Genomic DNA, 27,687 nt, shown 5'->3' with positions numbered 1-27,687 from the left:
GAGATATAAATAGGACCTCCCAGCTGTGACAACCACAACCGACTCCAGAGAGTGCCGAGTGTTCCCAAGGCTGCGAAACTGCCCAGGGCTGAGAATCCCACAGAGCTGCAGACACACAGGCCGAGGGTCAGCCTCACTTGCTTCTCTTGAACTGCACTTTCTGTTTAAGTCAAAACACCCCTGACCTCACAAAGTGAACATCACACCAACAAAGACTCGATTCCTGTGACGCTGCCAAAGATTCTAACAAGTATTTGGGCCTTGTGTGAGTGTGTGTGTGAGTGTGTGTGTGAGTGTGTGTGTGAGTGTGTGTAGGCATGTACATGTGTGTGCTATATCCACATGCATATGGAGGTCAGAGACTTCGCCTGGATGTTTCTAATTCCTCAGGTGCTCTGAATCTCGGGGTGTGTGGACATGGGTGGCCGTGAACGCGTGTGTGGTTAAGAGGACAGGTGCTCTCTTCTGTCACTTTCCCCCTCATTCTCTCGGGCAGCAAGCCCCCCGATGTCCTCCTGTGTCTACCCTCAGGGTTCTCGAGTGACAGGCACAGCCATGCTCAGCTTTTTTTACGAGCACTGGACAGCAATCCTTCTTAGCCACTGAGCCGAATCTCCCCCGCCCATCTTGCTGCTTAGACTGACCCGCCGCTGCCGCATAGGGGAGCCTGGCTAACTGAGAGCCCTGTGGCCTCCCTCCTAGCTCACTCTCCAGCGATGGGACTGCAAGTGTGCACAACCAGGCCTGGCTTGTTTCTTAGTTTCTTTTTTCCTTCCTTCCTTTTTTCTTCTTCCTCCCTCTCTCCCTCCCTCCCTTCCTCCTTCTCACTCTCTTTCTCTCTTTTTCTTTCTTTTCCTTAACATAAGTTCTAGGGATCAAATTCAAGTCCTCAGGCTTACAAAGCAGCATTATCAACTGAGCTATGCCCCAGCCATGAATATTAGTTCTTTGATTAAAATAAAAAACACCCTTGACCACACAAAGCAAAAACCGCACCAACAATGTCGTGCACCTTCTGCAAAGATGATGAAATGCCGACCTGTCTTCAAGTGCTCATTGCTGCCTTGTGAAGAGCAGAGCAGAGAGCCACAGCAGAGCGTGTTTGTCTGGCACATTTGTAATCCCATCTCCCTGGCCAGACTCAGCGTGCGGGGCCCTGCTCAGCTGGCCAGTCCCTGACCCTGGGAAGGGAGCTGGGGAGCTGCAGCCTGGGCAGGGAGCTCCCTTCAGGTGCTTCTTCCACACAAGCACTGCTCGGGCTCGCGAACAAGGAAGGAACACAGGTGTAACTTAATTTCAAGGTCCATTAGCATCACAGAGAAGGAGAATTACACTGCTAAAGGCAAGTCCTACAACTCAGCGGGGACCTTTTTCAATTTTCAAATCATAAGAACAATAATTATGGTGGTTGTTTTTCAGAACAACACGCAGGTTCAAAGACTTCCATCCCAAGTAGCGGAAACACCGCGTGTGGCAAATGTGCTCTGAGAAATGAAGGACTGCCTAAGAACCAAGTTGAACTAAATACCAAAGTCAGTGAGTTGTGCCTGAACAGTGGACCTTGTGACCGTGCTTCCTGACTGACCCGCACTGCGGTGACTACAACACAGCCTGCCTGCTGCCGTTACATTCCTTCGCTTTCACGGAATAGTCAGGCAAAGCAGGCACACACTCAGCTTCTGTGTGACAGCGACCGGTTATTGTTCATGGAAGCATGGTAGCTAATATCAATGCCCACGTGGTGGGATCTGAGCCATCCTCCCCGCCCCCCTCAAGTTGCTTTTGTCAGGTGTTTTTGTAACAGGAATGAGAAGTCACCAACACAGCTAAGTCACCAAATGTCTGTGTGCACACACCCAAGCCTCTGTTACAGCGTGCGGCGCCGTGTCCTCTCTTCTGGGCTGTTACAGCCTACAGCTCTTACAGCCCATGGAGGGTCCCCAGCGTGGAATCACTGAGAGTAAGCTCAGGCACACCAACAAGAGAGGGCGTTAACCCCCTGAGTGCCGTCTACTGCAGTCTGAAAAGGGAGAAGGGATGCCAAGCTCTGCCTCCAAGCAAATCACCAACGGGTGGAACGGAGAGCGAGCACGGCGAGGGGAAGCTCATCCAGCGGGAGCCAGCCACGGGAGCACACTGCCGAGTTCCTCTGGTGGGCAAGACTGTGGCCTTGGCTGTATGGTGAGAATGAAGAGCACCCACCCTCAGGAGCCAGTGCAGACACATGCGAAGACACGATCACAAGTCTACACTTCCATTGCCCACCCTCAGTGTGTTCCTGAAAGAACCCCGAGCCAGTCCTCCACACGACATCACTCCCAAAGCTACAGAGAAGCAAAATACCTATCAAAAACCTAGACATCCGGTAAGCACGAACGAACATGCGTATGTATGAAGATTAAACCCATCACCTTGTACATGACCCTAACAATTAAAAAAACAAAACCACAGAAAGAAAAATGCCTTCTTTTTGGAGAAATGGTGTGTGTGTGTGTGTGTGTGTGTGTGTGTGTGCATATATATGTATTTCGAGGGTGTGTGTCCAGTGTCAGTGTGTGTGTGTCTGTATGTCATGTATGTATGTGTGAAGACAACCTTGGTGACTGCTTCTCAGATCCTCCCACTTTTCTCTTCAAGACAGGATCTCTCACAGCCCTGGAACTTGCCAAACAGGTTAGGCTGAGTATCCGGGAAGTGCCAGGGACCTGCCAGCCTCCACCTCTTCAGCATTGGGATTACATAAACTAGCAGGTAGGGTTCTTTTCAGTGTGGGTTCTGGGGAATCACACTTAGGTCCTTAGGATGGCCATCTTCCCAGCCCCCAAAATTCATCTTTGTAAAGACCAAACCATCATTTTCTCCTTGTTTGTGGTGGGGGAATCAAACCCAGGGCCTTGAACTGGCTGGAAAAGTGGTCTACTATTCACCAATGGTTTCCTGGTCCCACAAAAGCAGAAACTTGACAAGGGCGATTTCAAACCCTTCAAAGAATAAATCCAGGTAAATTAATTTACTCTGAGATTGAGGAGAAGGGTGGGGACATTTTGTAATCTGCTCTCTGTTTTTTCATTTCACTTCCTCCCTAACAAGATAAACAGGACTCACAAATGTGCTTTAATCTGATCTTTTTTATTTTAATAAAGTTCATTTTCCACCTAAATTTCTCTAAGGACACATTAACTCTGGCAGAACAAAAAAACAAAAACAAAAACTAAAGGATGATAATTTTGGAAAAAAGGGCCATGTTAGAGAAAAAGTCACAGAAATGGCAACTAAACAAAGCAAGGAAGGCATCTGCACATGCGTGCACACGTACATGCACACAGCGCAGAGTGCACAGCGCGAGCGCGCGCACACACACACACACGCACACGCACACGCACACGCACACACACACACACACACACACACACACACACACACACGGCTGTTCCTTCTAAAAAAAATAAATCCAGTGAACACTCTTTCAACTGCTCTGGTGCCCAATTTAGAAGCAGTTTACAGTCAAGCAGAAGATAGATCAGCAAGCAATAAGACACAACAGTTAGCAATCAGAACCGTCAGCGAGCTGAGCCACACCGCAGCACGCTGTAAAGACACGCCAGGGAGAGCATTTCTGAGCAATTACCACATGTCTTCATGCTGGAAGCAAGAAAGAAAAACCTCACTTAAGTCGGGTTAGAACCCCATAAAAATGAACTCTCTCACAGCTCTCAAGCCATTGCTGAGATGACAAAGGGGCTCTGAGGACCAACAGCACAGCCACAAACCAGCAAAAGCAATGCAGGCTGCTCATGGGTGAGAAATATTAATGCAGGACCCTTTCATCTTCCTCTAGAGCAAGCTATCTGTAGGCACAGGAGAGAGTGAGAAACAAAACATGCTGATTAACTGACAAGACAGAAAGGAGCCTCCAGCGTCAGGGGAAAGGAAGGAGGCCATCCAGTGAACCCAAGTGCGTCTTTAAGAAAGAGATGCATCTGTGCAGAGGGACCACATCAGGGCAGCTAAAGCAGCAGACTCAAGTACAGGGAGAGCCTTTCTGTCTTTCCAGGACCGTTCAGGAAATGGTGACATCTCTGTTATAGGCTGTGGTGGTTTGAATGAGAATGGCCCCCAGCGGGTAGAACCGTTTGGGGAGGATTAGAGAATGTGGCCCAGTGGGCGAAGTGCACCGGGCACAGGCTTTGAGGTTTCAGAAGCCCATGCCATTCCCAGTTGGCTTTCACTGCCCTCTGGCTGTGGGTTGAGGGGTGGGCTCTGAGCTGCTGCTCCAGCACTATGCCTGCCTGCCCGCTGCCATGTTCCCCTTCATGACAGACATGAACCCTAACACTTTGAAATGGGAGCCCCAAATTAAGCACTTAACTTTGAAAGCTGCCTTGGTCAGGGTGTTTTATGACAACAGTACAAAAGTAATTAAGCCACAACTTGTGATGACTTAGAGATGGAGATGAGAGGTGATTAAAGCATGAAGAATTTGAAGTCAGTCGTGTGACAATCGTGACTGTCAACTTGAAGGGTCTGGAATCTCCAGAAGGCAAGCTTCTGAGCATGTCTGTGAGGGAGTTTCTAACCTGGGTTAGCTGAGAGCTATCCTGAGAGTGGAACCATCCATTGGCTGAGTTCCCAGAATACACAAAAAAGAAAAGGCTGGCTGAGCAGCAGCATTCGTCTCCCCCTGCTTCCTGCCTGTGGATGCCGCGTGACCAGCTGCCTCACACCTGTGCTGCCATCCTTTCCCTGCCGGGACAGACTGTGCCTCAAACTGCGACCCAGAATAAGCCCTTCCCCACCTAAGCTGCTTCTGCCAATACTTCGACACAGTGAAATAACTGACAGGGAGGGCAGAAAAGGCCCTGTGGACGCTGAGGTACCAGGAGCTCTTCCTTTTCCTAAATACCTAAATGTGATAAAACACAAAGCACTTGCTTCCTAGGTACTCAAATTTGAAGCAGGCTAAGTCAATGCGTGGATCCAGCAAGAGCAGGAGGGGGAGAAGCATGTGCTGCACAGGCGCCCCTAGCTTCTTCTCCTTGCCCCATTTTCTTGAGATCACAATTATTAGGAAGCTTCTCCTCCACAAGGTTCCCAGGCCCCCATCCTGAGTAGGCCCAGAAGGGACCTCCTGCAGAACCCCTCCCTAGTCATTCAACTCACAACCACCACAGCTTGTTATCCTGTGTGTGTCTATTCTTTCCCTAATTAGACATAAGAACACTGAAGGTATGAAGTGGACCTGAACCTGCGGCACAAGGGCAGAGGCATGGGGCTGATGGAGGGAAATTTAATTTATAGGCTAGAAATGTGGCTCACTTAGTAGAATCCTCAAACTGAGTCACTAGCTCCCGGAACTGGCCCCACAGACACTTGTTAGCTGGGTTAAACTAGTAGTTCCCCATTTGAAAGCATTCACCCAAGCCATTCCTGAGTTCACCCATGATACTGTGTCCCGGGGCGTGACACTCAAGAAAAGCAGCCTCTTTCTGTAGCCTGCTCTCAAAATTGGACAGCCCAAGGCCATTAGGCCACAAGGTCACACAGCAAGGAGAGAGTGATGGCATAAGTTTATCCAGGCCATAGGCTCGTCACAGAACAACAAAGTTGAAAACAGAAAACACCTTGCCGGGGACTTAGAAAATGGCTCCGTACACAGAGTGCCTGTCCCATGCCCTGAGAACTTGGGTACACACATAAAAATGCACCTGTCATCTCAGAACTGGGGAGGACGGGACAGGGGAGTTCTTGGGACTAATCAGGACAGTCTAACCAGTGATCTGGCCAGAGAGAGACCCTGCCTCAAATAAAGTTGAAAGCAACTGACGAAGACATCCAGCATTGACTTCTAACCTCCACATGCATGTTGAAGAGTAAATAGCACATGTACACACACACAGAGAAAGAGAGAGAGAGAGAGAGAGAGAGAGAGAGAGAGAGAGAGGAGAAAATCCTTCCCTACCTCACAAATCAAATAACACAGAACCCTGATGCAGTCTGACAGGAGCTCTGCACAAGCATCCCCCAGTGGGAGTGGGCCCTGAGAGAGAGCGGGAAGAGGCACAGCGCCCACTTATTAATAAGCAGCTCAGCACAGTGGGAGGTTTCCTTGTCTAATTACAGAAACTGCTGGAAATGGCAGGGAAGACAGGATTGATGACCTAGATGACACTGTCTCTGTGTTGTAATTAAAAGTTATTTTTAACACTTTGGTGAGATACTGGAATTATTAGAAAGATAGTTTGTGAATTAAAACTTGCTAAAGGGCAAAAGGATGAAGGAAAAGGTAATTCATCCAGCTTGGGAAATGGGGAGCAGTAACTGTTTTGACACTAAAAGGTAAGAAAGGGGAGAGGAAAATCTCTCCTACTTTTAGGTCCATGAGTTGTCACAAAAAAAGAGTGGACAGAAAGCAGCTAAGGTGTGTGTAAACTAGGCTGCTGTTAATCACTGTCTGCTGATCACAGTGTCCAGTGTGGCCTGGAACTGACTGTGTAGCTGTGGATGACAATGAATTTCTGATCATACTGCTTCCTCCCAACCCCTAAACCCCAGTATGGAGAGAACAATACAGGCTGCCACTCTGTGTTTTTGGCAGTGCTGGGGATGGGACCCAGGGCTTCGTGTGTGACCTGCAAGCCCTCTGCTGACAGAGCTACATCCTCAGTCCCTTCACACTCAAAAGCAGCATCGCTACTTAACTTCATCTTCTAAATGAAAGAACATATATGTGGGGGCGGGGGGACATTCTGCCTGCATGTATGCCTGTGTACCGTGTGTGTGCCTGATGCCCGAGGAGGCCATGAGAAGGCATCAGATCTTCTGGAACTATAGTTACAGGCAGTTGTAAGGTGCTGTGTGGGAGCTGGGAATCAAGTCCAGGTCCTCTGGAAGAGCAACAGTGCTCCTAACAGCCCAGCCATCCTCCCAGCTCCTTATCTTCTAATCACAGCTGGGGGGTGCCACATATGAGAATTCCAGACAGCTTCTGACAACCACTTCTCCAATGAGCCTGACCTCCAGCCCCCTAGCTACTACATCATCCTAACAAGAGGAATTGGGGACCACACACAAACTGGCCCAGGGGTGGACTCCAAAACATTGGCCTTTGGTATAAGAACATGTTTTCCTTTAACTGTTTCCATTCTCTTGTCTGAGATTATGAGCTGCATCTCTGTGGAAATCACACGGAAGTACCCATGAGCGTCCTACCTTGTCCCCCGCTCAACATATACACAGAGGCATTTCTACAGTGGCAGGAAGTGGGGAGAGGAGCTACCACAGAAAGGAAGCAGCAAGCCACCGTAAACTTCCAGTACCCCGGGCTTCTCTTTATCGTGTTGGTTACCTACCGCTTATTTTACTTCTTGAGACTGGGGCTCACACAGCCCAGGCTGGCTTCAGAATCACTATGCCACAAAGGAAGACCTGTTCCCAATCCCCCTGCCTCCACCTTGCGAACTCACCACACCTGGTTTGTGAGGTACCAGGGCTTGAACCCAGGGCTTTGTACACCCTCAGCAGGCACTCTACCAATTGAGCCACACCCCAACCCCTAAATTTCCTCTTTCTTTCTCTCTTACAATGTTGGGAACCTAGTCATGATGTCACCCTACACTTACAGACGGGAGTTATGTCCCTGCTTGCCAGAGTAGCATCTGTGTAATGAGAAATTATTTCACAGGCTTCTTCCATTTGTTTTCCCTTTTCATGAATGTAATCACTCGTTTCTATTCCTGCAGCCACTGACAGTTTATTCCCCAATCTGGGTTACAAAGCAGGGTTACCTTATCATCTGTTAGACTTCTGCCAGCTTCGGCCTGACATGTTTTAGTTTCCTGGGAGGACTCCGATAGCCCGGGAGAGCCTCAGATTCCCTGGGTGGCTGAGGATGACCTTGAACTCCCTAATGAATCCCCACTCTGGAGAGCTGGGATTACAGGAGTTCACGGCCACATCGGCCTACTAACAACCAGCAGCCTTTTGCAGCTGTCAGGAGTCGGGAGGGGCGAGATCCCACCGGTGTGGGCTTCTCTGGTAACCTCTGCATTTCACTTACTCTATATTCTGCATCTTATCAGTAGGACTCAATGCTAGGAGCTCTTTATCTGGACCCATGTCAGAGAAACCAGCAGTTATCCTGAGGGAATCATGAAAGCGTTCTAACCTCTGCTACTCACGGCTGTCATCTCAGAGTCTATGGGGGTTATACTGCACCAGTAAGAGCCTTGGTGCTGGGGCCCTGGGCAGGGCTCAGCCCCCTGGCTGGGCAGGGAATGACCAGCCTTACCTGCCACATTGATCTTCTCCACGGACACCAAGCTGGGCACAGCTGTGGTGGAGTTGGTGGAATTCGCCCCTGTGCCATTGACGAGATTGTCCACCTTTGATTCGAGCTTGCCGATGCGCTGCAGTATGTTATCCAGCAACACCGCGAGCGTTTTCTTCAGATCTGGGGAAGAAGAGAGAGAGTGAACACTGCTGCAGGCTCTGCCACACATGGCAGCCTGTGTGTGCCAGGACGAGTGTGACCACAGCCCGACACTAACTCATACATGTACTGAAAACACTGGGAGATGTTTTGGCAGCGTTTTCTTTGGTAGTGTTACTGTATCGTGCTTGAGTGCGAACTCTGGATGACAAGGCTTTGAACTACAATGTAAAAAGGCAGGATAGAGGCTGGGGAGATGGTCCATTGGCTAATACCAGTTACTGTGTAAGCATGCGGATCTGAGTCCAGATCCCCTGCACTCAGAAGGAGCTGTGTGTGGCCATGCATGCCTGTGACTCCCAGCACTAGAGAGAGAAAGGTATGAGGAAGACAGTGAGGGAGGACCATCAGGGCTTGCTGCCTGTCAATACGGCTCTGGCTTCAGAGAATGACCTCAAACCCCCGATCCTCCTCCTCACTGCCTGAGTGCTGGAATTAGAGGTATGTGCCATCTCACCTGGTTCTATGTGGAACTAGAGAAACCTTGTCCCCAGAGAAAGGGAGAGAGCTGGACGCCCAGCATCCTCCTCTGGTCTGCCCACCCACACACATTTGCCTGTAACACACACACACACACACACACACACACACACACACGTGGGCACATCAAAACAATAAAGTATGGACGTGCTCTCTCTGCCTCTCTTCCACTTTAAGAGAGAGAACAAAACTAAAATTTGGGCTGGCAGTGCAGCTCACTCCACGGGACAGGGTACGCACACAAGATACCCTTCCCAGCACCACAAACAAACAAACCACACAAGTCTTCAACTGTTTCTAAAGTGGCACAAATGACCTCTCCCCCGTAAAATGAGCACGTCTCAGCAACAGCAGGGACCCCTTTCAACCAGGCCAGACTCCAGCAAACAAATCCGTCTGCGCTGAAAGCAACTCTGGCACAGAGTAAAAGGAGTAAGGCTGTAAGATTATTTCTGCACCCAGGTCCAGAGAGAGAAAGCACTGCATGGCCCATCCTCCCTCAGCCCTGCAGCCACATGACACTGTGACTGCTGACAACAGAAATGACTGAAGGTGCAGCCCGCCCTCAAAGCAGCTTCAGGAGGAAGGTCTCTGTTGTTTTTACTCTCTATCATATTCTAGTCTAATCTTTTTTTTCCCTCCTTGATGTGAGGGCTAAGCAACTCCAAGCTGGTCTTGAACTTATTGTATAGCCAACAATGACCTCAAACCCCTGATCCTCCTCCTCATTACCTGAGTGCTGGAATTAGAGGTATGTGCCATCTCACCTGGTTCTATGTGGAACTAGAGGTTATGTGTGCCTAGGCAAGCAACCCACCAAATGAACCACATCTTTAGCCTTCAACATTTTATTATTCTGCAAGGACTTTACTCATGTATACAATGACATATGTACATCCATGTACATGCTTCCCTCTCCAACTCTTATCCACCAACAATACTTCATGTCTCACCCCTCCCTGTCTCTGTGCCTCTGTCTCTCTGTGTCTCTGTCTCCCTCCTCTCTCTCCGTCCACAGGCCACTATGTCTAATTAGTGGTGTCCATATGTGCATGGGTGTGGGGCTGTCTACCCACAGTGGCCACACACATACTCTCAAAAGACAATATCCCCTCCCCCATCAGCTATCAACTGGCTCATCAGTTAGGGATAGGGACTAGAGAACACCTCCCTCATCTCTGCCTGAACAATTCAATTTTTTAAGAAAGAGTATATTTCTGTTTGCTATTGATGGGCATAATTCCACATTCACAGGCGTGATGGAGAACCAGACAGTAACTATAATCAGATTTAGAAAAAGAGTGAAATAAAAACTAAGGTCATCATTGTTCAGAAAGACTTACTAAAGAAGTAAGGATGAGGCTGTATTCTAAATGCTAAGGACATTCTCTTATGCTGCTTCTATCAAAAGAGTTGAGTCGCTTCATTAGATGCTGGACTGCCAGACATTTCCACAAAGCTTCACCTGGGTCAAGAAACAAGCTCTTTGGAACAGAAGCATGAATGTGTAATGAACACGGGAAGTCTACATTCCCAGTTATCTAGCAAGAGAACATTCGGTGTGGGGACCACCCACATTATGAGATACAAGTCAGCTAGAAGGCCTGAAGAGTGACATCACCACCACTACCACCACCACCAACAAAATGGATTCCAGACAATGCTGGATATATCCTAGGGGCAAAATAGCCTTCACTGGAGAAAACACTGAGTAAAGGACATACTCCAATCCTTTGTGTTCCTAGCCACCCTCTGGGATATTCAGAGAATATCTGAGGAAGGGTTTTACACTCAGCAATGCCTGAGTGAGACAGGAGACTGTGTACAAGCTGTGGCCTCCAACCACCACCACAACCACTGCTGCCAACACAAGGCGTGAAGCAAGGAGGGGCTGTGCTCTCCTTCCTCGTCCAGGGAAACAGGAAACGAGCTAATACGCTGGGCTCTCAAGTGCTAGAACCTTGTGAGACCACGTTTAAGAAGCTACAGGACTAGAGAACAGAGCCCTAAAGGAGTTACCGGTGATAGCCACGGTGGAACACTTCCCATGGGGGACGCCAAGCACGCACACTATCAGGTGAGAGGACATGCTCTGGCTGGGGAGATGGCTCAGCTGCAAAAGACCTGAGTTGAGACCCTGAGACCCAGAGACCCTAGCACCCATGTACAAAGCTGGTCACGTGGCACATGTCCCTGAACATCGGCACTGGGGAAGTCAAGACAAGTAAATCCCTGAACCTCACTAACCAGCTCAACTGTTGAGTCTTGAAGAAGATGCAATGTTGACCTCTGGGACCCACCAACATGTTCCACATGCACCTATACATATATGCGGACACACACACACAGGAGAGGGAGACAGATATATATATACACACACACACACAGAGAATACAGAGATATAAACACATAGAATTAAAATTATACTTTGCCATGAAGAGTGGCTTTTATCTCTACTAATGGTCTGTGACTCTGTGATGTGGAATAAGGAAGGACTCGATGATGGAGAAAGGGGTACTTGGTCCTTCCCAAGCTATCACAACACTGTTAGCTGTATCTTTCCTTCCTTCGTCCTGCCGACTTTACCTAGTTAACTCAATGAATCCTACCGAGACACAAGGACTGTCCAGCTGTTTCTTTCTTAATGCCAGATAACTAAGGACAGCCTGGGTGGGACTTCAGAAGCACCGTGAACCTGTCTGCCAGCATTTCTATTTGCAGCTTCTGAACCTTTATGTCAGACACTGGCCTCTGCCATGTCTTCTCACTAAGCCACATCCCAACCACCCTGAAGAGTGGGTAATGCCACTCTCCACCCACCCAACCCACCATCGCTGAGCAAGGCTGCCTGATGGGGAACTGGAGACTATCAGATAAATCAAGTGATTCGCGAGTTTGTTTTGTTTTTGTTTTTTAAGGCCAGGAAGACAGCATAGTTGACAAAGTATGAGTGCCTAGGACGGATTCATGGAACCCATGTAAAACAGTCAGAAAAAAGACAGGGAGATCACTAGTGGGCACCGGCCAGTATGGCCTAATTAGAAGGCTCCAAGTTCACTGACAGACCTATCTCAAAAGACATGGTAGGGAGCAATAGAAGAAGATGCCAAGCTTGGAGGATGTGGGCTACATATATGTGCACAGATATGCACATGAGAAAAAAGTCAGTTAGTAAGAACCTGGCTTTGCACATCTGCCTTAGCGGAGGCAGAAGGTCAAGCTAGCAAAAACCTCAGCATCTCTGGGCTTTTTACTGGGGCGGACATGGTTTGTCTCTGGCTTGGAAAGAAAGCTCATTTCCAACTAAAGAAATGCTAAGTCACTATTTCAAAGCACTACACTCAAATTAAAAATAATTTTTAAAATGACCTGCACGTTGGTGTGGGTTACGCAGTGCAACCCCAAAGGCTCAGAAGCCTTCCCCACTTTTTGTTTTGTTTGAGACAGGATCTCTCACTGGCCTGGAACAGCCACATATGCTGGGCTAGCTGGCAATGCACTTCTGGAATCCACCTGGCTCCACCTCCCACCTCACCACCTGCGTGTCTGTGGGTACAGGCTGCCGTGTCTGGCTTTCTTTTCAAACATGAGTTCTGGGGATTTGAACTCAGGTCCTCACACATTGAAGAAAAATGCTTTACCAACTGAGGCATCTCCTCAGTGTCATCTAAACACACTGTTAACAAGGAACACAAATGCAAAGGAAATGGGTCTGGAGAGACTGCTCAGTGGTTAGGAGCACACACCGCTCTTCCAAAGGAAGCCTCGTTTGGTTCGCAGCACCCACATTGGGCAGCTCACAGCCACCTGCAACTTTAGGTCCAAGAGATATGACATCCTTTTCTGGAGCCTAAAGCCACCTAAACTCATGTGGTACACATTCACACAGGCACACATACATGTGTAGAGACACTAAACAAGAAAAAATGAGAGAGAGAGATAAAAGGAGGGAAGAAGGGAGAGAGGAGGAGAGACAGAGAGACGGGGTGGAGGCAGGGACAGACTACACAGGAGGATGCAAAGATCAGGCTTGTAGTCTTACAAACGCACACCACAGCACTAAGTGAATAAGCTTTATAAGAGCAAATGAATAAAACAGAGAAACTCTCACCTAATCACAAAGAACAAACAATCGTCCTCACATAAATTATAGCTTTCCAGGTGATAAAATTATTTCTCACCTTTTTTAAAGGATGCAAAAACAGCTAACAGCTTTACTGCAATCTTAAGCAAACAGTGGAATATTTGTTTATGTTGTGACTTAATGGCATTCCATTTAGTTAAGGACACTGTATAATAAGGAGTAGTTATGATAAGAAAACGAGGACAAAATATATTCCTTCCAAATTCTAGCATATTTTTATATTTATCATGGCACTTTACAGTTATGGTAGCAGTAAAATGTGTCCTCATCAGGATTACAACTTCTAATTACTAAGGAACTTTTAAATTTTTCTATGTACTTCAAAAGCCTTGGCAGTAAAAACTTAAGCCCAACATTTCTACCAAAGTTTTCCATATTCCTAAAATTCACTGTACACAAGAAGGAAGAGAGCACGTTTAGAACACCCCACCACCGGGGAGGGGCCGCTGGCGCTGTCCAAGCTGGGCTTCTCTGGTAGTGCTGAGGTCAGGTAGAAGACAGCAGAAAAAGTGTCCCCACAGCTTCTGGAAGTTTTCACTTCCAGGAAGCCGTGACCGTGCATGGTAGGAAGGGCTAGGAAGGCATAACCAGGAGCAGGAAGGAAACGGAGTTAGCCTTGCTGTGTGAGGGCCAATGCTGGCTAACAGGCTCCAGGGTGCTGAGAAGACAAGCCTCCATGCACTCTGTGAGGGGGTTGTACACTAGGTCAAAAGAGGTCAACGTGGTGTCCAGAAAGGGCTCTCAGAACAAACAGCGGCCCTGCTGGCAGATTAGAGCTCTCATGTGTATGACCTAGATCCTCAAGAGAGGATGGCAAACTATGATTTCTTTCCTCAAACCAACCGGTATTTAAGGATGTGCCAAGAAAGGCTGTACATGAGCGCCATCCTTCTCCTGACCCTGTCTTCCCTGGTTCATGATTTCTTCCTGAATTCCTGCTTCCACAACTACCTACTACTACTTGAGGACAGGCGCACAGAGAAGAGACTCAATCCCTGGAAGCTCAACCCATTGGTGGGACAAACAAGATGCCCTGCCTCAAACAAGGAGAACCACCACCTGAGGCTGGGGGGGGAGGAAGGGCCGGAGAGAGAGAAGAAGAGGGAGAGAGAGAAAACAAGAGCACAACAACAAACCAAAAACTAGGGTGTTATCATCAAGCCCTTGGTACTCAACAAATTCATCTATGATGCTAGGTAGCAAGCTCCATTTTCAGAAGGATCTGTAAAAGTTAGCCAGGGCTTCTGGGCGAGGCCAAGGGTTGCAATCCCTGTGAGGGACAGTGACTGTGCTACAGTGGCTCAGAACTGGCTATGCAACAAGCAAGGACTTACATCCAAACTGCCAAGAATAACTTCCTTCTCTGCTTGGCTCCTAACTCAGATCCCTCTCTGTCATGGCTGCCCTGAGAGCCGGAGCACGGTCATGAGGGCTGCGGAGCAGAGCGCCAATGAGAATGGAAGGTGTGACGGAAAGAGAATTAACCTCGACCTCCTAGAGCCATCCGCTGCCCGGGATGTCAAGTCCCATCAATTACATACTTCAAAATGAATCTTGAAGTGACCTTTTATGGGAAGGCAATATGGTCATATCAATGACCAACGTATAATGCATTTGTTGTGTAGAAGAGCAGTCACAAGAGTTCATACATATATGAACAGTTGTTATTTATGCCAGATGGGAGCTGGAAAAGACTCCAACACGGCAAGAGGAAGCTTAAGTTGCATTATTCATATACGAGCTAGACCAAATCATCAAAGATGAGCTTTGCACGTCATCTGTGTTCACTGTCAATGGCGATTCATGAGTTCAATAGCTGCGTGGCCATCAAATGACGTACCAGCATGGAGAAACTCCACAAGGACGCGTTTGCAGTTGTACATAGACCTAACCCAATTTCTAAAAAGGCGTATGCTCACGTATGCACTTCTCTATACACACACACACAAACACACACACACACATACACACCTATCAGCATTTTTAAAAGATTAGACTGGGAATGTGGCTGAGCTGGTAGACAGCTTGCCTCTATGTGCAAAGCCCTGGGCTGGTTACACATCGCCATGTGACCCAGGTAGAGTAGTGCATGTCTGTAATCCCCGCATCTAGGAGACAGAGGCAAGAGAAGCAAAAGCCCAAAGACTTCCCTTATTTACCAGTAAGTTCTAGGCCAGTTTGAAACACATGAGGCATTAAAGAAAAAAAAAAAAAAAAAAGCAGGAGAGAAATAAACAATTTTATCACTAGACCTGAATTTGAACTAAAGCTTTATATTAGTTTTAATTCTTTTGTTAGTTAGTTAGTTAGTTAGTTAGTTAGTTTTGGTTTTTCAAGACAAGGTTTCTCTGTGTAGCCTTGGCTGTAGACCAGGCTGGCCTTGAACTCACAGAGATTTGCCTGCCTCTGCCTCCCTGAGTTCTGGAATTACAGGCATGCACTATCATGCTTCAGTTTTAATTCTTTATATTTCCTCATATGCTCAACTTTTTATAAAAATTCACATGATCTTCAAAGTGATATAAGCATACAATGCCATTTTAGATACACAGGCAGTGCAGTGACTACACTCTCAGAAAATGGCTGTCTCCAGTGAGACGACACCCCTCATGAACATCTCGATGGTACTCGCTGCTTCCCTCCTTTGATTCTTTACCTGCCACAGGGTCTCAGGTAGTCCATGCTGCCCTCCGCTCACTCTGCAGCTGTGAGGATGACTCTGGACTCCTATCCTCCTGCCTCTACCTGTCTAGTGTTGGGGTGATAGGTGAGCACCACCATATCTGATTTTTTGTGACTGTGGTTGTGCCTGAACCAAGGGTTTCCGGACCCTTGGAGGCTAGGCAGGCGCTCTCTCAGCCTCTTAATTTCCATGCCCAGTTCCTGCTCCAACTTCCTTCAATGCTGGACTATAACCTTGGCTGAAATAAATCCTTTCCTCCCCTAAGTTGCTTTTGGTCTGAGTGTTTTTTTCAAGCAACAGAAACAAAGGCACTCACAGAACCCAATGGTTGAACATGTCTGGCACTGAAGGCTGGGCTGTGCGGTAACTGACGGTAACTGACGGAGCTCCAGCCAGGCTGCTGAGAGCGTTAACAGCAACAGATGTTTCCCGCCTAGTCTGATGAGTGGATAAATGTTGTTCCCCTCTGACCTCTACAGCTGTCCCATGAGTTGCAGGAGGTCACCTCCACTACTTCCTAAGGCTCAGTGACTTGCTCAAAGTCACACATCTGGTATGAAGCAGGCTCCGTCCCCATCCCACACAGAAACCGTCTCTAAGAGCTTTTCACAATAAACAGTTGCCATATCAAGATCCCTCATAATAACTACTTGGAGCATCCTGGATGTGGAGCCCGCGTGGAATTTCTTCCACTTCCTGCCTCACCGAAAACAGGACTGTGATTTTCACATTCATCCCGGCTGGCAGGACACCACACAGCAGAGAGGGAACCTGTGGTGATGAGGGTGGAGTGTCACTCTTCATATCTATCCTACTATGTGCTGGCAAAGCTGGGAACAGAGTCTAGCCGTGCCTGCTGTCTCTGTCTGCAAGAGTGAGGAAGATGGCCTGCAAACACAATAAACTCAGGCTGTTAGGTGGCCTCGAAGTTAGGAAGGATCAGGACTGTGATGGTGGGGTGCCCTTCCTGAGGTCTGACAGACTTTTCAGAAACAGAATGAGCGAGAAGATGGGAATAAAGAAGGTACAGAGGCCAGAAACCACTCATCTAAGACCCAGAACAAGAGTGAGAATGGCAGGGAACTTCCCAGGGGCTCCCTGTGGCCAGACGTCTGCCCAGCCTGTTCTGAGGGGACAAAGGCGGTGACACACATGGGAAAAGAGACACGGCTGTGGCAGGTTCTGAACACCAGGTAAGGGGGAAAGCCCTGACACGTGTCCCTTCCTCAGGCCTGATGTGGGAGAAAAGGCCTCAGCAATAGGAAGGAAGGTGCACCCCATATTTTCTCTCTCTCTCTCTCTCTCTCTCTCTCTCTCTCTCTCTCTCTCTCTCTCACACACACACACACACACACACACACACACACACACACACTCACACACACACACACACACCGCTGGCTATCTCCTAAGTCTTCACACTGGGAAGATGTGCTCTGGAACATTGCCTTGTGGCTGAATGTCCAGCACAGCACAGCACAGCAGGAAATGCCCCAAGCCCCAAAGAGGTCCATTTTTAGGTTTCACAGGCACTAAGCAGCCCTTCCGTTAACCACTCCAGCTGTATCCTTGAGGAGAAAGCAAGGTCTCCTCAGACAAGCCATGAGCCTGCCTTTCCCCCTTTCCCTTTAAGGGCAGGGACTGCCTGCTTCTACCATGGTGGTTTTCCAGGAGACTCCACAAAAGTCCTGGTTCCCACGACAGTTCTCTTGGCCCTATTGCTAACAGAGACCACAACAACAACAACAAAAAAGAAAGAAAGAAAGAAAGAAAGAAAGAAAGAAAGAAAGAAAGAAAGAAAACCAAAAGCAAAAAGCACCTTTCCAGGCTTGCAAGTTTGGCTCATCTCACCCCCTTGAGCTATAACTGCGGAGAAAGTCATCTTTGGATGGGCACTGCAGGGTGGAGCCAATACCACCAGCTGGACTTAACTACCAGGCTGGTGGAGAGGCACCTCCAGCCCAGAGCACTCGGTCTGCTGGTGGAAGTCCAGAGCTGAGTCCCCATAGCTGACTGTGCCCCGTCCATCCTCATGCCCGGCGCTGCCCTCCAAGGGGCACCAGCGTTCATTTCTCAGCACCCCTCCCCTCCATTCAGTAGTCACATTGGGTTTCCCCCACACAGCAGGTGGGCCCGCTAGTATCCCTGGTGTGCATCTGTCTCCTGCCAGACATGCTCTGCCTCAACCTCCCCTCTACCCACCCTTCCCTTTGTCATTCGACTACACACCACTCCTAGGACCCTATTCTACCACAGAGCCATGGAGGGGCCATGTTTATTAGCTGTCCATTGTGGCATGCACCCACAAGGGAATGTAAATAAAAGTGAAAACTGTGGAGAGCGAATGGCTTTGGATGCTACTGTAGTACCTGACAGATACCACATGCCCACCCCCTTCTACAGAGCATAGCTTTTAACGTATATACACATATACTATTAGTGTACATATGTGAATGTGTGTATGTCAGTGTGGGCTATGAAACTAGACAGAGGATCATGAAAGAGGGAAAAGTGGAGTTAAGGGTAAGGAAGGTCAACAGACACAGATGACATGAAGGCAGAATGGACGCTGTGGGGTGGGCTCGGGTGTAGAAAGGACAAAGAGAAAAAGAAGCAAGAGGAAGAAAAGGGGGAGGAGAATCAACATAAACAAGTTCTGTTTGAAAATACCATAAGGAAGCCTAATATTCGGTATGCTAATTAAAATAAAATAATTAAAATATACAGTTCAGCAGAGGTGCCTTCTCTCACTACTCAAGGCAGAGAAGTCCCTCAGAATTTTTATTTTAAAGGTTCGTATGCGAATGTGTGTGTAGTTATGTGCACATGAGTACAGGTGCTTTCAAAAGCCAAAAGAAGGCCCTGGAACCATCAAGGAAGGATGCTGGAAGAACAGAAAGCACTCTTAATTGCTGAGCCATCTCTCTAGACCCTCCAGTATTTTTGTTTTTAAACCAAATTTCCCCATAGACATTTTTTTCAAAGAAGAAGTGATTGCTCTGACATTCTCCTGCTGTTCTCAAGGGCAGGATAACCCCAGGAGCAGAAACCTCCTTCCCCCACCATCTGCACAGAGCCTAGAAAGCTACTAGGAACACACCAGAAAGCAAAGACAGACCCTAATGGCTAGGCAGTCTCTAAGGATGAGAGCCAGTCAGGTGGACAGTAGAGGCCTACAAAGCTCAGCAGCCCGAAGCCAGGCAGAGAAGATGAAATAAGAACAGGACCTGTAGAGCGAGAGCAACCGGGCAGCAGGCAAGCGGCCTGTGGGTGGGAGCTGGCTAGGAGAAGCTCATGGCTGTGTTAGCCTGAGCTAGAATCATTCCCAGAGTGAAGTGCTCAGTGTCCAGAGGCTGGACGGTGAGAAATGGTCACTAAGATGTAGGCGGACTACAGAGGGTACATCACCGTGCTGCATTTTCAAAGTGAGACAACTGAAGTAGCCCAGGCCTGGCCCTAGGTAAGAGCACCACTGGGGATGGGAATTTGGGTCAAGCAGCCTGAGAAAGACTGAGTCACCTCCGAAACAAGAACAGTATTGACTGAAGTGACTGACAGCATCTCTGATGCCCTGGCAGGCCCGGCCCAGGCTGCCCTGGCCCGAGATAAGCAGGTGTGGCTGGGAGGCAGGAGCCAACACCCTCTGCACCAGGATGAATGCTCCCACTGTTCTGCGCCTGCTGCTGGGGATGGTCCAGCCACACATCTGCATGACCAGGTCCCAAAAGGAGTTCAGAAGTCTCTTCATTCTGCTTTCTGTTTCTTATTTCTTAAGAGCTGAGACCAGACAGAAAGATGGGGAAAAACTGTGGGGACGTGGGTAGAGGATCACTTCATTGTGGAGAAAGGCTGAAGCCTCTCCTGCCAAAATCAAGAATTCCGGAACAATTAACCTGTGCTGCAAGACATGTGGAGAGAATATTTCTTCCAACACACAGATAGTTTACATTGCAATAACAATGACTAGGCTGAGGCCTAAGTGTACATGAGCTTGGATACAGCTTCGTCCATGTCCTCCAGTGACTAATACACTTGTATTCTCATAAACTTTCTTTAAAAAAAAAAAAAAAAAAAAAAAAGACTGGGCAGCAAGGAGGATTCTGCCACAAGCTGTAAGCTGCTGACTTTCTCATACCAAAGGAATCCTGGGTAGTGGCTGAATCCTTAAGGGGAATGACCAGAGAATGGGCTATGGTGACGGGGGAAGAACGAATGTTTCAGAAGTTTCAGTTGTGTGAAGTGAATGCTGGTGTCACCATGTTTCTACATAATTGAGTCTGTTGACAATTGAGAGTAGCCATGTGCCAATAAAAATTTATTCACACCAATAAAAGGCAATCTGAATTTGGCCCATAAGCCAAATCTTGCTCAACACTGCTGCTCTAAGATCTGTAAGCAGGGATTCTAACGAACCAAGGACCATTTAAAATCAACTGCTAAATTCTGTCAAACACCAAAGTTCTATTTATAGCATACCAAGGTCCTCTGATTCTTCCAATACGGGAATGGCAGGGAAGGTTTTCACTTTCCTATTCTCTGATAATTGTATACATGAATATAACACAGGTTGGTCATTTTCATTCACAGGCCATTTCTTTCTCTCTCATTCCCTGCCCACTCCCTTCTTAGGTGAGAAGTTTATTTCAGACTACTAATAGGAACCCTATAAGCTAGACACGGCTCTAAACACACACGATCAAGCAGTTGCTCATTCTTTCAGGGCAGATGTCTGAGACTGCACGCAGATGACCCGTACAGCCCAGCTAAGCCATTCAGCATCTCAGGGTCTCACCTGAGACAGGATCTCATGCAGCTCAGGCTGGCCTCCAAAATTCCCTATGTAGCCAAAACTGACCTTGAACTCCTGAACCTCCTGCCTCCACCCACCAGAGCTGCCTGTCAGTGTCACCAATGGTAGCAAACTCAAGGAGAAGCGGGGATCACCAGAAGGCCTCTCTAGCTTCCCAGGACTAGCACTAGATCACACTCCAGGTAATACCTCCCTGTCATTTAGCTGCCAGTGTGCAAAATCCCAAGCCAGGGAATCAGCGGGGCTGCTAAACTCAAGACTCAAAAGCAAACAAACTCACTACAAGAAGTAGATTCTTAAGTAATCTACTCACTCTAGAACACCTTTGCCATCATCATATCAGGAGACAGTTTTGATTGTCACAACTAGGGAGGGGCTACTGGTATCTTCCGCTAAAAGCTTACATGTGTGCTAGTGATCTTTAGCTGTCAACTTGACACAAGTAACCACCTCTGTCTCTCTGTCTCTGTCTCTCTCTCATGCCCTCAGAATGTCTGTGAGGGACTGTTTTGATTTTTTAATTGATCCAGCTGACTCTGGGTTTCACTATTCCTAGCATGAGTCCCTGAGCTGTATAATTAAGCTGCCTAAGCATGAGGAAGCCATGAGGGAGCCATGAAGGAGACAGAAATCAAATCAGGGAGTGATCCAGCAAGCACTGTTCCTCCTTGGTTCCTGTCTCCACCTCCCTCAGTGATGGACTGGATTCTGACCTGGAAATGTCAGCTAAATAAATCCTTTCCTTCCCTAAGTTGCTTTCGGTCAGAGTGCTGTATTACTGCAATGGAATAAAACTAAAACACCATGTAAGTAAACTCTTACTGAAATCGACTTATCTAAGCTAACCCACCAACAGGACCAGGAAACCCTGTCTCAGTAGACCTCACCACACGATGGTCCCAAATACCACAAGCGCGTCATTCTACTAAGTTTCCAGAAAACCAGTTCCAACACCCGCTTTGACTGGCATGTCACCTTGGGGGAGGAACGCTGAGCAGACTTGCTGGTTACTCCTGCTTCACTGTTTGCTGGGACAAGAGAAAACATAGTCATTACTTCTCTGAGCTTCATCTTGAAAGGGAAAGGACTGGGAAAAATATTCCCATGGGTCCTTTGCGATGTAATGGCCTATGACGACAAGCACATGGCTGAAATTCCAACAGAAGACTCTGAGGGGTGTGTGTGCACATGTGCATGTGGAGGAAGCCAGAGAATCAGAGAACACCCTCCCACTGGCCCGGAGCTCATCAAGCAGGCTGGGTGGCTGGCCAGTGAGGCCCAGGGACACACCTGCCTCTGCCTCCCCAGTGCTGGGAGCACAACAGCACACCAACTATGCCTTCATTTTATTTCTATAATTTAGTTTCTGGGGATTGAGAGCAGGTCCTCAGGTCCTCCTGGACACTATCTCTTCCCAGTCCTGGGTTACTCCTTCTTTCTCTCTTTTTCTCTCTCTCTCTCTCTCTCTCTCTCTCTCTCTCTCTCTCTCTCTCTCTTTCTCTCTTTCTCTCTTTCTTTCTTTCTCTCTCTCTTTCTTTCTTTCTTTCTTTCTTTCTTTCTTTCTTTCTTTCTTTTCCCTCCTTTCCTTCCTTCCTTCTTTTCTTCTTTCCTTCCTTCCTTTCTCTTTCTTTTTTCTTTCTTTTTTTTCCCCTGAGACAGGGTTTCTCTGTGTAGCCCTGGCTGTCCTAGACTCTCTTTTGCAGACTTTGAACTCTCTTTTGCTGGCCTTGAACTCATAGAGATCAGCCTGCCTCTGCCTCCCTGAGTGCTGGGATTATGGCCATGTGCCCCTGGGCCTAGCTTCCTGGATTACTTTTATATTACACATGCACACACACAGGCACATAGCTAAAACGCTAAGACCAGATGCACTGTCTCTAGAATATGAAGGAAGCCTATGCTCTGAATAAAAACAACTAGTAAAATAACAAGTCTATAAATGCACAACTCATGTGTTTGTCCCACCCACGGGAAGAGTTTGATAGGGTGGTGATTAGAGGAAATTACTGCTAAGTTACCAGTTGCCACCAGTTCCCAACAAAGGTATAACAGCCCCATGGGGGATTAAAACCTTTAAAACATCATTTACCACAGGCCCCATCACATGCGACACCAATATTCTGTGCTCTTCTTTTCTCCCTGGGGTTAACTGATCTCTGAAACTGATAGATGATATAAGTCAAGTCAATGAGTCATTTGACTTGTGTGGTTAGGCACCTAGTGTTTGTTGTTGGACACTGGCACGCAAAATGGAGCTTCATGGTTTTAAACCATTACACAGAAACAGGCATTTCATGTCGACAGGAAAAGCCGCACCTGCTGACACTGACCTTTACATGGGTGCTGGTGAGCCAGGCTCGGGTTGCGGGGCAGCACTGCAAGACTGGGCCCTCCCCCCTGATTACTGCTGACAAATCTTGAAGAGACAGTGTGGCCATTCTGACCCTCAGGACTGAGAATGAACACCCTTCTTTTCACAGACACACACGCTACAGAAGCGAGCTCGGTCCCTACGAGTTCCTGTGTCTGTATTCTAGCTGTCCACTCTGAGCCTACAGCGGCAGGTGTCCCGATCGTCACGTGAATTCTCTCTCCCTGAAGGCCTGTACTGGACCACACTCCAACACAGGAGAGCGCTGCTACACTACCCCAGCATGCCATCCAGAGCAAAAGTCCCAGACACGGAGGCCATGGAAGCCTCGGCTGGATCGCTCCATTTCCCATGTGACAACCACAAGAGCTCTCCTCTCCACACCCAGGCCATCCTGAACACTCAGTGAGCACAGGATACCCTGGGAGGCATAATCTCCCCAGTGTGCGCCAAACCCCAAGGGCAAGGTGTACTCTATAAGTATCTGTTTGTGCACTTTTACACCATGAGTGTCAGATGGGATCTCAGAGGACAGGCACTTGCCGCTCAGGCCCGACAACCTGGATTCCAGCCCTGGTGGAAGGGGAGAAGCAACTCCCAGACGCTGCCCTCTCACCTCCACCACGTGCAGTGGGCACACACCCTAAACACGCGTGACATGACCACACAACAGCAGCAATAATAAATTAATAATAATGAAAAAAATATGTCAGAGAGTCACACGCTAAATGCTAATTGTGTATATTGCATGGAGGACACGTTTATGTAATTTTTTCCTCCTGTTTACCTGTATATTCATTCAACTTTTTTCTAAATTAAGCATAACTTTTGCTGAAAGAGAATAAGATGTATTTCACATAGGTCCCTACATAGCTGAAGAGGTCCCTGACCATCTGACCTTCCTGCCACCAGCACCATAGTGCTGAGATTTCAGGCATGTGCCTCCATGCCCAGAGCCCTTCCAGAGGCTTCATGCATGTGACACAAAACTAAGCTCTATTTCCGGCCCTCATGTGTCATTTTGAAAAGAATTTGAGGCATCTGACAATGAGCAATGAGTATAAGAAGATTTTTTCTTTTTGGGAGTTGAGCAAAATTAAAGACAAGAGCAATAAAGTCTGGGAAATCAAACATTAAAGCTCAGGGCAGTTCATTAGCTCAACACTGACCCCAGTGACATTCAAAACACCATTCTCCCCACCCAGTCCCCCTCCACTGTAGCTAATTACTTAAATTTTGTTAAGGACAAATAATAAAACTGTTTGTCTGCATTCCCTAAACACACTCCTGAGCAGTCTAGAAAGAAGTTCTAGAATGGGGACGAGCTGCAAACACAACCCAGGAAGCAGAGTTCCTGGACTGGGGTGTCTGTGTGGACGGGGCTCAGAGTCCCACAGAGAAAACTGCTCTATCTTTCTAAAATCATAGCTATGGGCTGGGAAGGAGGCTCCATGGGTAAAGAGCTGGCTGGACAAGTGTAAGAACCTGAGTTCAGATCCCCTGAGTCCACATACAGCAGATACAGCAGCATGTATAATCCCAGGTGTCTAGACAGAGATGAATAATCCCTCGGAAGTTTATGGGGCAGCTAGCCTGGTGTGCAGAGGCCAACAAGAGATTTTGTTCCAGACAAGGTAAAATGTAAGGACTCACAGCTGAGGGTATCCTCTGACCTCTAGCATGTGCACACCCACACTCATATTCATGTACATATATACATATACATATACACACACACACACACACACACACACACATAGTGAAATCCAGCCATGCTTAAACAACACAGGACCACCTCCCCTGCCATGTACATATATATACACACACATACATACATATTCACACATTTATACATATATACAAAAATAAATGTAATCACTGCCCATAAAAATAGTGGGTCTTCAATCCATAGCAAGCCCACACGTGGGAACTCGTAGGGTCCCCCAAAGCTCAGGCACGCTCCGTGGAGCAACCCACCCCACGCAGCAGCACTCACCATAAGCTGTCATGACACCAGCATAGGGTCCATCCACCACGTTCCTGTTTTCTTCTGCCAGTGCCTTAATGTACCTTTTGCTGAGGTCGAGGATCTGCTCCCGCAGCATGGAGCTGCTCTCGGGCTGAGTTCGCTGCTGGATGGTGAAGTGCAGAAGCATCATCCCCCATATGAAGCCAAAAGTCACCAGGAAAAAGCCCAGCTTCTGAGAGGACAACTTCCAGGGAGTAAAGAAAGCCATCTCTCTCTGGCAACGTACCCCTCCCTTGGCTCTCAGCACACAGAAGGTGAAGGCAAGTTCATGGTGCAGGCCGGGGCGGAGAGTGCGCTGCTCTCACTCCGGCTCCTGAGTCAGCTGACCTCCTCGCCCGGCTTCCATTCCGCTGTGGAGGAGGAGGAGAGTTAGCAACGTGGTCGCTCACAACCATCAGGAGCTGTAACTGCACCGAGGCAGCTTTCCATAAAATGCCTGCTTCTTGGCTTAATGTGCTGATTCAGTACTTTAAGCTAACATTTGGGACCCGGGAGCCGACAAGAGAAATCTCGAAATCTGGCACAGCAACGTAAAGCTGGGGGGGGAGCACAGGTGTGGTAAGGCTGGACACAGGTGTGGTAAGGCTGCTCCCCTCCTAGACCTAGTTCAAAACAGGAAGCTTGTTTTGCAAGGCATGGAGGAGATGGAGGGATATGTCACCACATGTCAGCAAAAACCGTGGGGTGTGAGGGAGCAGAGTCCTGCGATCACTTTGTACTTTGTGGGTGTGTAACTTGAGCTTAGAAAGTCATTACGTGATTGGAACACAGTTCAAGCGTAAGGTTTGAGAGGCGTTCAGGAAAGTAGATGTGTCCCCAGAGTGCTAAGAAGGAAAGGGGAGATGGTCCTGTGTTGTTTAAGCATGGCTGGATACATTGTTCCAGGGTGAACGATTCTACCAGGTGCCACTCCCAGCACCAGAAGAGGAAGACGCCAGGGGCACAGCTGGTGCCTTTCTGTCCTAGCTTCACACTGGAGGTACCCCAGCTCAAAGCCAGAGTGCATGCTAAGTATTTGTTCTATCACCGAGCTTTACCCCTAGCCTCTGGCCCAGCTATCTGAAGCAAAAGCTGCACCTCACAGCCTCGAGTGCCTGTGGCACAGGAAGCGCAAGGCACCAGGCCGGCGGCTTCTCTGCGGGTTCTCACTTTCACTGCCTTCAGGAGGCAGAATGAAAAGTTAAAGGGCAGAGTTTCAGCGTGAAGGTGTTCATCCCCCATCTGCTAAGAGCAGACAGGGCCAGTGCTCTACTGCGGGTTCTCAGCAAGGAGGGCCTGAGGAGAAGGCACAGATGGGCTGATGGCTTTGCCCAGAGAAAGCCAATGACCAGGCCTGGGGATACAGCTCAGTCGGTATCGTACTTCAGCAGGCAAAAGCCATGCCTTCCATCCCCAGCAGCAGGATAGTAGGTGGATCAGGAACCCAGGGTTATCCTTGGTTACACAGGGAGGTCCAGCCTATCCTGGATTACATAAGAAAGAAAGAAGAAAGACAGACAGACAGAGAGACAGAGACAGAAAGAGAAAGAAAGAAAGAAAGAAAGAAAGAAAGAAAGAAAGAAAGAGAAAGAGAGGAAGAAAGAAAGAAAGAAAGAAAGAAAGAAAGAAAGAAAGAAAGAGGGAGGGAGGGAGGGAGGGAAGGAGGGAGGGAGGGAGGGAGGAAAGGGAGGAAGGGAGGAAGGAAGGAAGGAAGGAAGGAAGGAAGGAAGGAAGGAAGGAAGGAAGGCAGGAAGGCCTGACGGATGCCTCAGTGGGTAAAGACCTTACATTCTGTGCAAGTATAAGGACCAGGCAAGTAAAGCTGGGTAGGTGTGGCAGCCACCGATAATCCCCAGCACTCTGGGGACAGAGACAGGGCATCCCCAGGCAGGCTAGTTAGCTAAGACTAAACGATGTGGCCGGCTTTGAGCTCAATGACAGACTCTGCCACAGTAAAGCAAGTGATGAGTGACAGCAACTTCAGATCCTCACATGCACATGCATACACGTATGGCCATACACACTGGAACACATATGCCCTATGTGCACATGAAACACACACAGAACAGAGAGAGGGAGGGAGGGCGGGGAAAGGAGGGACAAAGCAGGCACAACGAAGTATCAGGTGGCTCTGGAGGATCTGCTGTCCTCTTCTGGCCTCCAAGGGCACCAGGCATGCCCATGACGCACAGACTAACACTCAGGCAAAACACCCTTTCCCACAGACAAAGCTGATGGCTACACGTTCTTATCTTATGGGAATGATGGCACTGTGGTGAGGCCTTCCAAATGGTGGCCAGTGGAATGGGATTCTCCCTCTTTCCTTTCTCCATGTGGTTTGCATGTACTTTCACGCGAGGTATCTGCTGCCCCAGTCCCTGGGGACAGAGTGTGAACAAGATGGAGCCCCACCTTCATAAGGCTGATACTTTGAAAGCCTTCACCCTAGATAACCTACACTCGTATAAACCTCAGATGCAAGGGGACTTTCCCAGGCCATGTTAGCAGGGTGACATAGCAGAGAGGGGCTTTCTGGTAATTTTCCTTGACTATTTTAGGACAGATCTTGAATTGCTGACAAGACAACCTATAAACCTGCAGACAGGAAGTCCCAGTCTACTTTCTCACTTAACCCTACTGAAGCAATTGATGAAGGCTATAGCAGGGTTTAAGCCACAGGAAGGGCAAGAGCAGGAACTAAAG

The 27,687-nt window shown here is 48.2% G+C and overlaps 1 protein-coding gene across 4 annotated transcripts in view; it reads right to left on the bottom strand.

Moving 5' to 3' along the window:
• The window catches only part of Mgat5 (alpha-1,6-mannosylglycoprotein 6-beta-N-acetylglucosaminyltransferase), a 278,229-nt gene that overhangs the window by 150,433 nt on the left and 100,109 nt on the right, over positions 1 to 27,687 (bottom strand). For all 4 annotated transcript variants that reach the window (XM_060371867.1, XM_021641418.2, XM_060371868.1 and 1 more), the window contains 2 exons: positions 24,973 to 25,355; positions 8,288 to 8,449 (listed from right to left, as the gene is read on the bottom strand). In XM_060371867.1, coding sequence (XP_060227850.1) covers positions 8,288 to 8,449; positions 24,973 to 25,213 — 403 coding nt within the window. In that variant the 5' untranslated portion in view covers positions 25,214 to 25,355. The remainder of the gene's footprint in view (positions 1 to 8,287; positions 8,450 to 24,972; positions 25,356 to 27,687) is intronic.

The sequence above is a fragment of the Meriones unguiculatus genome, chromosome 18 (assembly GCF_030254825.1).
Source record: "Meriones unguiculatus strain TT.TT164.6M chromosome 18, Bangor_MerUng_6.1, whole genome shotgun sequence".
Classification (NCBI taxonomy): domain Eukaryota; kingdom Metazoa; phylum Chordata; class Mammalia; order Rodentia; family Muridae; genus Meriones; species Meriones unguiculatus.
This window is presented reverse-complemented; position numbering and strand designations above follow the sequence as displayed.